At 38.5% G+C, this 13003-nt stretch overlaps 1 protein-coding gene across 3 annotated transcripts in view; it reads left to right on the forward strand.

Annotated features, from left to right (window-relative positions):
* CDKAL1 (CDK5 regulatory subunit associated protein 1 like 1) overlaps window positions 1-13003 on the forward strand; it is a 634266-nt gene that overhangs the window by 365936 nt on the left and 255327 nt on the right. For all 3 annotated transcript variants that reach the window (XM_070360762.1, XM_070360760.1, XM_070360761.1), the window contains one exon: window positions 12031-12197. In XM_070360762.1, coding sequence (XP_070216863.1) covers window positions 12031-12197 — 167 coding nt within the window. The remainder of the gene's footprint in view (window positions 1-12030; window positions 12198-13003) is intronic.

The following is a 13003-nucleotide window of genomic DNA, read 5'->3' on the forward strand; positions in this document are numbered from 1 at the left end:
ACTCTTAATGCATCTCATGGGTTATCTGTACCGTGTTTTGATTTTCTTCAGTCAGTTCTTATTTCTAATGTTACTATAGCTTTCTTTCTTTTGAGTTTTAGTTGATACTTTTCAAGTTTCCTTTTCCAGAGGATCTTCCCGACCTGGGGATCGAGTTCACGTCTCTCGTGTCTCCTGCATTCCCAGGCGGGTTGTTTACCATTAGCTCCACTTGGAATGTCTGACTCTTTGCTACCCCATGGACTGTAGCCTGTCAGGCTCCTCTGTCCATGGGGAATCTCCAGGCAAGAATACTGGGTGGGTTGCCTTGCCCTCTTCCAAGAGATCGTCCCAACCCAGGGGTTGAACCCAGGTCTTCTGCATTGTAGGCAAGATTCTTTACTATTTGAGCCACCAGGGAAGCCCATGGTTGCTCTAGGCTTTAAATATGCATAGTATTCTTTACAATGAATTTTCTCAGCTTTGTTTGTCTGAAGTCTTTATTTATCATTGGAAAAATATTTTCCTGTTTTATTTGAATACAAAATTCTAGTTCAGTGTTTGAGTATTTTGAGGATGTTTCTCCATTACATTCTGGATTGCATGGTTCTAACAAGAAGTTTTCTGTGATTTTTATATCTATTCCTGTGTATAATATCATCCTCATCCTCAATTGCTTTTAAAAGTTCCTCTTTATTTTTAAAAAGCAATTAATTTATAATATCCTTTGGTGTGGTTCTTTATTCTACTGAGGCTGATTGAGTTTCTAACATTTTATAGTTTTTATCAAATTTGGAAAAAAATTCAGCTGTTACTTTAGGGACTCTATGCATGTATTAATCAGCTTACTGTTGTTCTGTTCACGCTCATACTCAGGGTTCTCGGTGCCTCTTTGCTTCATTTTGGTTAGTGTCTGTTACTAGATCTTTTTCTCCGGAAGTTCCAGTACAGTCTTTTAAAATTTTCTGGTTTTTTTTTCATCATGTTCATATTTTTCGACCATGTGAATGACATCTACAGTAGCTATTTTAATGTCCTTGTCTGCTAACTTTGTCATCTCTGTCATTTGTGACTCTGTTTCATTTGATTAATGTTTTTCACCACATCATACCATAGTTAGTATTTTGTTATATGCATGCCTGGTAATTTTTGTTCAGATGCCAGGCATTTTGAAAATTATTTTGAATTTTGTTGTGTTCTTTTTGGACTTTGTCCTGTTTTAGAGTTAAATAGTTTGGAGAAGGCAATGGCAGCCCACTCCAGTACTCTTGCCTGGAAAATCCCGTGGACGGAGGAGCCTCGTAGGCTGCAGACCATGGGATCATGAAGAGTCGGACACGACTGAGCGACTTCACTTTCACTTTTCCTTTTCATGCATTGGAGAAGGAAATGGCAACCCACTCCAGTGTTCTTGCCTGGAGAATCCCAGGGACGGGGGAGCCTGGTGGGCCACTGTCTATGGGGTCGCACAGAGTCGGACACGACTGAAGCAACTTAGCAGCAGCAGCAGCAGTTTGAAATTAGCTTTATTTATTTTTTGAGGCTGTCTTTTTTCAAGTCTATTAGTATAGGTCTAGAGCAGCTATTGGAGAAGGCAATGGCCACCCACTCCAGTACTCTTGCCTGGAAAATCCCATGGACAGAGGAGCCTGGTGGGCTGCAGTCCATGGGGTCGCAAAGAGTTGGACATGACCGAAGTGACTTAGCAGCAGAGCAGCTATGGGGCTTCCCTGGTGGCTCAGTAAGTAGAGAATATGCCTCCAATGTGGGAGATCTGGGTTTTATCCTTGGGTCAGGAAGATTCCCTGGAGAAGGAACTGGCAACCCTCTCCAGTATTCTTCCCAGAAGAATCCCATGGACAGAGGAGCCTGGTGGGCTATAGCTCACAGGGTCGCAGAGTTGGACACAACGGAGCAACTAACGCACATAGAGCAGCTTTTAGTTTAACACAATTTTTTTCTCTACCCCTAAGTTGGTTAACCTTGTAAGGACTCTATCCAGTGATTTGTATATTCTGAAGTCTTTCTTTTGGCTTGTAGGAACAAACTGTTCCTGGTCCTTTGTGAGTTCCAGGAATTGTTAGTCTTATGCTTTTCTGTGACTCTTAACACAACTTTGGGGTTTAGTTTTTCCTCCCGTGCATTCTCAGTGAGAAACTTGAGAGGAGCCATCTGCTGTTCTTTGGAACTCTATCTCTGTACATCTTTCTCGTCGATGATATTTGCGCCTGTAAAGGTAGCTCTCTGAACTCCAGTTTCCATCTCCTCAATTTGGAAAGATGACCAGGCTCTATTTGCTTCTCTTTGTCTGTGCTGTGGCCTAGAAAATGCTGCCAGGCAGTAAGATGGACAGTTAGAGGACTCACCTTACGTGCTTCTCTCAAAAATCATAGCCCTGCACTGCCTTCTGCTCCTCGTCTGATGATTGTTGTTTTATATATTTTGTCAAAATTTCTAGTTGTTTATAACATTAAGGCAATTCTTGTTACAGTTAATCCTTCATGTGTAAAAATGGAAGTCCTCACAACATTTCTTTTTAATTAAAATTATTTGCTGTCATTAACATGGCCAGAGTCCACAATTCATACTGGATATTATACGTTCCTCTACAGAAGCAGATTGTTGGTGGATATAATTTTGATTACTGGTCAAGCTACAGAGCTAGGCTTTGGCATATATGTTATTCTATTATAATATATATTAAAAACTTTTATTAATATCATGTGCAAATGTTTATAGTGCTTTGTTCTTAGAAATTTTAAATTGAAGAGTAGTTGATTATGAAAATCAGACCTTCCTATTCTGATAGGTCTTCTTCTCCAGGCCCAACCACCAACTTCTCCATACAACTTCCAAACGTTTAGATACGTTTTTGTCCTAAAATTGTACTGTAACATTTCATTATATAAAAATAGCACTCACTCTTCCCCCCGCATTTTTTTGGTTTTACTCAGTAGAAAGCATAAATATCTTCTGATCTCTTTGATATTACACCTGGAAAGTGCACAAGCAATGCTTCCCGACTGTTCTAACTAGCCCATTTTTTTGTCAGTTGCCAGTTAATAGTAAAAAAGAGTAAAACTGACCTCAGCTATTCTTATGTATCATAATAGTTAATTGGTGTGTGGATAATAGATTTTTGAGCACGAGCCTCTTTGTCCTTTCTTTTTCCCTGCCACACAAGAGAGGATTCTATTTTACTTATTCTTATCTATCCTTCTTCCTGAAGTCATTGTAGTGGCCAATCATCTTTGAAGACTCTCTGGGTCTGTGGCAGTTGTTGGTTAGTTGGATGTCAGCCTAAGTGATGCTCAGTGATGGGGTAGTAGTGCTTAGGCTCTGTTGGATGGGAAGAAGAAGAAAAAGGAGCAGATATATAAGGATGATACCACTTTCTTTTTCTCTTTCTAGTGCTCCCAACTAGAAAGCATAAATGTGTTTCTGGTCTTGGGTTTTTTGCTTGTTTCTATTTAAATACATGAGTCTTGTTTCATGCATTTTGGTCAATTGTAATAAATTCCTTCTTCAAAAAAAAAAAAAAAAAAACAGTGAAAGAAAGCAATTTGACAAAGACTGGACGGTGGCATTTCCTGTTACTTCTTGTCCTGGCCCTTCTTATGTGCCAAATCTAGTGATTTGAGGATTCCCAAACTGTTTGGAATATTTTTGATCATAGGTTTGAGAGTATCTTAAAACCTGGAGATATTGAGAGCTTTCACTAGTAATTATAATATCCAGCTTGCATATCCATTGCATACAATAGTTAGTAGGTTATGGATGTATCGTATTTACTCTCTTAGCTCCGCCCAGTGAGCTTGAGCCTCTTGCAGCAACTGTTGTCACAAGTGGCTCCCATTTTACAATTTTTTTTTTTTTCACAGCACACATCCCTTCCCCATTGTGCCCCAACCACACTGACAGCTTTGTGCCCCCTTGGGAACTGTGAAAGTGCTTGTGCTGGGTCTTTGCACTTACAGTGCGTTTGCTGCAAGCACTCTTCCTTCAGATCGCTGGTCTCCTGGGCTTGCTACTTGGTTCATTCAGATTTCACGTCATCCTGAGTTGTCCTCACTTTTCCCTGTCGACAATGACAGCATCCTTTCCCAACCACTGTATCACTTGTTCCTCCGTTCCTGCTTTCAGACATTTTATTAGCAGTTATTTTTACTTGACAACATATTCTTTATCTCAGTTTATTGACTCTCACTTGAATACATTTCTTAAGGGCAGAGACCTATCTCTAGATCTGAAACAGTGTCTGGCACATAGTGATACTCAAAAGATATTTGCTAGAAGAAGGATGAGTGAAAGAATGTTTGAATGAATGAATGATGTATTTGTATTAAGACACCTGCTCAATGTACCTTCAGGCTGAATATAAGAAACTCTAGAAAATAGAAAACTCTGTTTGCTGTTTAAATTTGAAATATCAATAAGCTTTATATTTAAAGTCAAAGTTCCCTGATTCTAACTACAGATGTTTGGTGGAGTTCACTTATGAGAAAGACATTTAGAATTAAAAAATGTTAGTCATAAAAACATTCTGTTTATAAATATTTTTGTAATGATTATATGTAATAATTACATAAAATTATTCTGTAATAATTTAAGTTCTCTTTGTTCCTCATTCTGTAATTGAGTTCAGTAGCCAAAATAACACCAAATCTTTTTAGTTTCCTTTACCCTCTAAACTCTTCTGTAGGTCTTCTGGTTTGTCTTGGAATCCAGATAAATTTCTGCCATTACTGTGATCAGCTCATATGAATCTTCTCTGAGACTAGGTCCTGCATTACAGGTGTCTGTTCTTTCCTCCTCCTCCTTCCTTTTTTATCTATACTGTTTGGACTGCTGGGAGTGGAGCCTGCTGTAATTTAAAAAAGAAACAAAAACAAAATAACATCTCCCTACATCCTATTGAAACACCAGAGGGTCCTTTCATAGACATGGCTGTCTGTATTCTCTCTAGGGGTATTTAAAAAGCCCGTGTATGGAGCAGAACACACTAGTATTAAGAGGATAAACTTAATCTGCCTCATTGAGGCTTATTGCAGATTTTCGGAGACTGGGGAGTCAGATGCCTTATTTTTAGAAAACGTGTCATCCTTTTGTGGTGTTTAGTTTGGTTTTAGCTTGCCATTATTTCCAAATTCTTACGAAAGTGTGGAAATAAACAATTTTTATATGATTATGACCTTTCAAAAGGAATTAAGTAGGTTTTTTTTTTTTATTTAGCAGCAACATTGTCAATCTATTCAAACAATTCTTTTTTTTCTGTGTATGACTGCAGTCAGATGTCAGTGTACTCTGGAAATACTGTCTCTTTGTTAACTCTTATTGTTAAAGCACTTAAAAAGATCATTTTAAAGTTTAGTAAATTTATGGATAATTGGTCCATCTGAATTTACATGTACACGGGAAGTTTCACCTCTAAGTAAAAAGATGGTTTGTATTCACTTTCTATGGTATCCTGTAGTCACTATCCAGTAATAAAGAACTCTAAGTAATTCTAAGAACTCTAAGAACTTCTAAGGATTGCTTAGAAGTTAAACTATGCAACAAATGTGAAGTATTCAAGTTGCGTTTTCATAGTGTCCAGAGAAAATTGATTTTGATATTTTCTCATTGCCTAGTGCAGAACCTGGTACATTACTGCGTTCACTCTGCGTGTATCCATGTGTATACATATATGTTTATATATACCTATGTGGGGACAAGGAAGAGGTACTTTCAAATGTTAGCTGAATTCAACTTAATTACTCATTTTTATTGAACACAATCTTATTAATTAAATTGATTGGAACCAAAGTTTATTGAGGGCTTCCTGTGTGCTAAGGCACCATAATAGGTCCTCGGCATAAATATATTTAGGAAGATTTTGCATCTCTGTCCAGAAGATTCTTCCATCCTCTCAGGAGAGACAAGCAGTTAAACCTGTAATTATAATGCATTGTGGTATGGGATTTTGTACAAGATGTTGGGAAACACAGGAGAGGAGCATCTCAATTAGCCTGGTTGGTCAGCAAAGTTTCCTGGAAGAGGTGTTCATTATGCAAGAAGAGTGAGGTGTGTTTTAGACAGAGAGAACAATGTGTGCCAAAGCCTTGAGTTCTGACCGCAGTGTTCCCCAGTGTTCCCCTTGCCTGGCACAGTGCTTGTATTGTGAGAATGTGAGGGAGAATGTTCTTGATCTTAGAAGCTATGTGCTGACATATTTAGAGGTAAAGTACCCTAATGTCTGCAGCTAATTCTCAGATGGTTCAGGAAAAAAAAAAGAAAGTTGTATTTGTGGATGTGGAGAGAGTGTTCACAAATGTGACAAGATGTCGTTCCTGAGTCTGGGTGAAAGAGGTACATGCTTTTGTTGTACTGCTCTTGAAAATTTTCTTGAAATTCAACACTGTTCAAAATAAAAACAGGGCAAAAACCTTCAGGCCACTAATAAACTTTTTTTTAAGTTTACGAAAACAGTATAGACATAATTGAAGAATTAGCTCATAGATAACTATCTTCTTTGGCAGCCTGTTTGGGTATTTGTCCATGATGAATTATTGTTCTATAAAAGATAGCCTTGATTGGATCTGCTGTGATGCTTCTTTAATAAAAGTGTTACTTAAGCCCTTTTTATCTCAATGGAAACTTAAGATCCCTGAGTGTCTAATAGTAGGATTAGAAAGGACCAAAGGAGTTATATTGCCCAATTCACTCTTAAATGAATTAGCTAAATAGGTAGAAGGCTACCTGTGTGTATTATTACTTAGAAATGTTGCCATTGAAGCAATTTTCATGACCTTTCATATGATAAAACAGAGGATCATATTCAATTCTGAATTTTAAGATAATTTTTTAAGAAGAAAGAGCCCATAAAAGTCTAGTTCATATACGCTGTGACCCTTAAAAGAGAGAATGGGGAATTAAGAGCAGAGAATGCAGTACAGACTCTTCTGTCTATGGGATTTTTCAGACAAAAGTGGTAGAGTGGATTGTCATTTCCTTCTCCAGGGGATCTTCCCGATCCAGGGGAAGATCCAGGGATCAAACCTGTGTCTCCTGTGTCTCATGCATTGCAGGCTGATTCTTTACCAGCTGAGCCATCAGGGAAGCCAAATAACGCTAACAAATAATGTATATTTAATTCATATTCCCTACTGGCCTATATTCCCTATATGGAGAAGAAAATGGAGCATGAAGGCTGGGATGGACGGTGAGAAAGACTGGGGAATGGAACTGTAGGGAAAGGGAAGGGCAGGGCTGGTAGTGGAGAGCACAAGACACGGGGAGACAGAAGCGTCTTCTGAGAAGAAAGCTGTAGCAGATTTTGAGGTGATTTTTTTTTTTAGTATAAAAGTATAGTTGATTACAATGTTGTGTTAGTTACTGGTGTACAGAAAAGTGATTCAGTTAGACCTATGTGTGTGTGAGTGTGTGTGTGTGTGTGTTCCTTTTCATGTTCTTTTCTACCGTGGTTCATAGCAGTATATTGAACATCGTTCCCTGTGCTATACAGTAAGCCCTTGTTGTTTATGTATAGTAGTTTGTATCTGCTAGTCCCAACTTTCTGCTTTATCCCTCCCTCCAGCATCTTTCTCCTTTGGAAAATGTACGTTTGTTTTCTATGTCTGTGAGTCTGTTTTGTAAACAAGTCCGTTTGTGTCTTTAGATTCCAGGTATGAGTGATATCATATGGTATTTGTCTTTGTCTGTCTTCCTTCACTTAGTGTGATAATCTCTAGGTCCATACGTGTTACTGCAGATGGCTTTCTGCTCTTTTTTATGGTTAATATTCCATTGTATATACGTGCCCCGTCTTTATCCGTTCACCTGCCGATGAACACGCAAAGGTTGCTTCCGTGTCTTGGCTGTGGTAAATAGTGCTGCAGTGAACACAAGGGTGCGTGAATCTTTCAAGTTATGGTTTTTTTCTGGATGTATATGCCCAGAAGTGAAATTGCTGGGTCATGTGGCAACTTTGTTTTTGTACCAGTCTGCATCCCTACCAACAGTGTAGGAGGATTCTCTTTTCTGCACATGAGGTGGGTTTTTTGATATTATGTTTAGTTGATGTTGATTTTCTTACCATATAGTGCTAAGAAAACATCACAATTTGCAGTTTTTATATTGGTATAGTCTCTATTTTTAGAGACTACTCATATGGAATAACTGAAACAACTCATGATCGTGGAAATTTTTCCCAGTGATAAAGCATGAGCTACCAGAGAAATATCACTTCTCTGATCAGATGAAATCAATCATCACCCATATTTTAATTTATTACAATGAAGCTCATACACAGGAAAATTTATAGTGAGTCATGTCTTTTGGAATTCAATTTTGGCAAAGTTTGGTTTTTCCGAAAGGGTTTTCTTTATTTTCAGACTGTGTTACTGAGAATATTATCTTTCTTTTACTATTAACTTTTTATGTCTTTTACTTTTTCCATCCTCTGTCACCTCAAATTACTGTGGAGCAGAGATCAAAATCCAACTGTTGATATTGCTCTGTCTTCAGGGGAAAGAGCATTTCAGCTATAAGCTGATCTGTAATTACTTGGGTAAAATGATAATAAATTCCAATAACTAAACTTTTTAAAGAATTTTCCTTTATAAGATGCATTTCCTTTCTTCCTGGTATCTGCTTTTTTTTAAACCAAAATTAACACAACCAAAGGATGATAGATAATCTTATGAACCTAGTGTGTATTAGAAAAGTCAGATAGGCAGTAAGGAACATGAACAAAAGTCATTTTTAGGAAAAAAGTAAGGTATCTCCATGGATGCTTAGAAAAGACTCACTCCTGTATCCTGAGTTTCTACCCACCACGTTCTTTTATGCAGGTATTTTTTATTAGAAATATGGAAGGATTTATTGGTGATTCACTTCTCTTGTCTCAGTTCTTCCTGCCTCCGACTCTCTCTCATTTCCATGTGTTTGTTTTTCTGACATGTATCGGTATTAATTAAAATCTATGTTGCAGCGTAGACTGGCTCTGTGTCACTGGGGTTACCTCATATGCACTTCAGTCCCCTCAGATTGCCCTTGATTTCCGTTTCTCAGGCTGTGTTCCGCCAGCATCCACCCCTGTCCACCATCACCACTGATAGGGATGTATATGAAGTTCCCAGGGCGTCTGTCAGTGTCCCCTCACCAACGCCTGTAATAGCCAGTCTCAGGTCACAGAAGTCTAACGATGAATCCATATCTGTCATGAGCTGGAAGAGCTGCAGGGCACATAGTAGGTAAGGGCCTAATAACTGTTTGATGGACGAATAAAGGAATGAATGTGCAAAGGAATAGAGCTCATAACTGAAGTCCTTGAGGAATGAAGCTGTTTAGGCAAGCACTTCTGTCCGTAAGTATAGCCAATTACGTATGCAGCTCGAAGCATGCATGCGTCCCAATGTCCATTAGTGATTACAGACTGCAGCCTTGGGTTTCCCTGGTAGATTCATATGCAAGCTGACCTGGCAGGAACCGCTTGCACTATGAATAATCACAAGGTTCCCAGAGGGCAGGGTTTCAGTGGCGGGGATTCCGCACCACAGAGCTTCACCTTTGCTATGAAATGGCTTTGTGTGTCCTAACGGTGGGAGGCACTCTCATTAGAATGAATGCTTGAAAGGTCGCCTTCCAAAACCTGAACTTTCTGATATAAAGAGCAAAATCATCTTTGACAAAGTTGGGAATTGAATGAGCAAGGCACAGTTCTCCTCAAGTCCAAGGACTTCACATTTTGCACATGTTTTCTCATTTCATTGTGTTTTACACCAGGTTGCTATTATATCAAGCATTTTAGCAGCCTTGATCTTGGAGGCATGGAGACCATTATTCCTGTTGTTGCTGACTTAGTGCTACAGCTGCTTCCTCTTTCTGTGATTTAATTTGAAGCTTCAGCCCACCAGGGGGCTGTTGGTCCCCACCTATGCAGACTGAAGAGCTGGCTGCTGTTTCCACATGGCTATTATTTCCACCCTATTCACAGCGATTTTTCCCCTTCTATATTCATCTAGCAAACAGCAAGGCACTGTTCCAGGAACTTGCTCTCTCTACATAAGGCATAACATGGAACCATTTGGGTGGAAAAATTATAAATTAAAATTATTCTGTTCATTTTAAAATATTCATATTGTGTTGCTCAAATGCCAGTAACTGGAAAATCATGGATAATGTCCTGTTTTTATAACCTCTTTCAGAGTGTTTTAAAATCCGTTTATGTTGTTACTTAGCCATCTCTTTTCCTGGAGTGGATTTTGTGATAAGATTTAAAAAAAAAAAATGATTGTATGAGTCCAGTGTCTGATGGCATATGTCATGTTAAAATACAGATGATACCACTAATTACAACCAGTTTTTTTCAACAGAAAAACACTCTATGTACAGAGGATATTTATAAAATTATAGAGCCACAAAGATAGCCTGTGGATATGCCAGATTATTTACTTTGAGGATAAAACTTTTTATTAAATGATTAAAACTAAGCAAATGTTTATTAATTTCTGAAACAACATATTTAAATTAAGAAAAGATATATTCATAACATTACAGATTTTCAAATATGAGGTGTTAGAAATGTTTAAAAAACATCTCTAACTTTTAAAATGGAACTTTTTTTTTAATGTCTTCTTTAATTTGGGGAAACTAAATTTTATTTCTGTCCTTGTGTTTTCCGTGTTGTCTGGATGTGGGTGAGGATGTGCTTGTCTGAGAAAGAGAATCAAGTGGGGAAGAGTTAATATGTTTTTATGTCAGTTGATTAGTTTGTTGATAAAGTAAATATATCTCTTCTTCTAATGGAAAGAGCTCTGACTGGAGACCGTAACTTCATGTATATTTTTCCACCTCTGTGTAACACATTAAAGAGAGTGAAGATCTTTCTCTTTTGCTTCTTTTTTCTGTTAAAGTTCACATTCACATAGAAACCGTATGTTTTATTTGTTGTCTCTCTTGGCTAGGAATATTTAAGTGTATTTTTTAGATTCTTCTGTCAACCAAAGACAATTTAAAATTTTAATTTTTAAGTGTCTTCCTAGAAACGTCTACTTTTGGTTCAGGCTGTCGTATTTGTTTGTGTGCCTTGTGCGTGTGTCGAGTGTCTTCAGAAGCAACAAACCACATTAGCCTGAGCAAATTTCACAGTCCCTCGTCACTGTTTGTTTTTGCCTTGTGAATCATTTGGCTTATAAAACAGGCTAATCCTTTAATTGAATATGCCTTCAGAAACATTCTGTGCACCCTACAAACTTGGGTGGCTCTTGCTAACTCTGCTTTATTTATTTTAAATAATACTAGGTGATCCCAAAGTATTTCCTTTCAATTTTTGGAAGACTGTTATTGCAAGTGGTAATGTTTGAAGTCAGGATCCTTTATAACAACAGTAGCAAGGAAACGCAGATACCTTTTCCTAAAGTCCAACTGATGGAAAATAGGATGCGATCTGTCCTATTTTTAGTAAACAGGTTTTCCAACACAGATGCTTAGTTCCTACAGCGACCAGCTTCTTTGAATGCAGCAATACAATGCACTCTATTCTTAATTGAATAAAGAAAACAAATTGGCATAGTTACTGCAGGAGAAGTGGGTACCTCATGATGAATAATTTGTGAGTCCAACTTTAACTACACTTGACATTTTTCCTTAGGTCGCTGACAGACTGATTAGTGAGTTAACTGCTGATGGTACCTATTCTGTGGAGGGACTCTTTCAGTTCTGGGGCTTATGCTGTTCAATCAACTAGGTATCCTCTGTGATGGGACTAAAGCCTCAGTCTTGATCAAAGGGCTTTGGAGGAAGCATTGGTTGAACTGATTGGCTGTGAATGTTAATCACTCCATAGGACGCACTGATAATTTACAGCATTGTTGTAACTCTCTGGTGTTCATAAAATGAACTTAATAACCCAGTGCCACCATGGGATAAGCTGCTTTTTCTCTGCAATTGAATACCCAGACTTGCCTGCATAATAGTGTTGAAAAAACCTGCATTAAAAAGAGTGAGCAGCTGTATGATGAAGGAAATGGCTCTGCAACAGATTTGTTAATTATCTTCTTTGATTTGCAGAGGGTGTTTGTGAGATATGGTTGACCAGTGAAGACACGGGGGCTTACGGCAGAGATATTGGCTCCAGCCTCCCGGCCCTGCTGTGGAAGCTGGTTGAAGTGATTCCTGAGGGAGCGATGCTGAGGCTGGGCATGACCAATCCACCCTATATTTTAGAGCACCTGGAGGTAAGGAAAAGCAGCTCATTTCCATGCTGACACAGACCTGAACCAACCCAGACAGCGTGGTGGCAGCCTCAGCACCATCCCACGAGTTTCCTTTAAGACCACTTTCACATTTCTTTTGTGGTCGCACATTACCAAGAATGAATTGGGAATTTCAAGCCCCCTCTTTTGTCATTCTGCACATCTTGTTTCTGTTTCCTCACCCTTAGTTAATGTTGCCTAGGTTTTCTAGCATTTGCCATCTTGTCCCAGTTCTTTGTATCTTGCTTACAGCCCTTCAGTTTTCCAATGTGTAAATTTGCCTCAATCCCTCCATTTTTAACCCTTGTCTATTTCAGGACAGATAATACGGTGCATTGATTTTGCAACCAACTGTGAACATTGCATTATCTGAACTGCTGTTAGCCCTACCAGTAAGGATACTGTGCTGCAGAATTTAAGGATGTTTTAAACTCCATCCCTTTGTCTGGCGATAGTTAGGGGTGAAATGAGATCAAAGAGACACAGACCTTCATATTCTTCAACTTGGTTCTCTTGTGACCACTGTGAAAAAAGGAGTTATGATAATGCAAGATCCAGAGTCTTATTTTTATAACTTCCATGGATCAGGTTGCTTACCCTCAAGTAGCCTACTGTTAAATTAGGAAAATGTACATTTGTACAAGTAACTATGGTTGTTGTTATCATTTAGTCACTCAGTTATCTCCAACTCTCTTGTGACCCAGTGGACTGTTGCCTGCCAGGCTCCTCTGTCCATGGGATTTCCCAAGCAAGAATACTGGAATGGGTTGCCATTTCCTCCTCCAAAC

The sequence above is a fragment of the Bos mutus genome, chromosome 23 (genome assembly GCF_027580195.1).
Source record: "Bos mutus isolate GX-2022 chromosome 23, NWIPB_WYAK_1.1, whole genome shotgun sequence".
NCBI lineage: Eukaryota > Metazoa > Chordata > Mammalia > Artiodactyla > Bovidae > Bos > Bos mutus.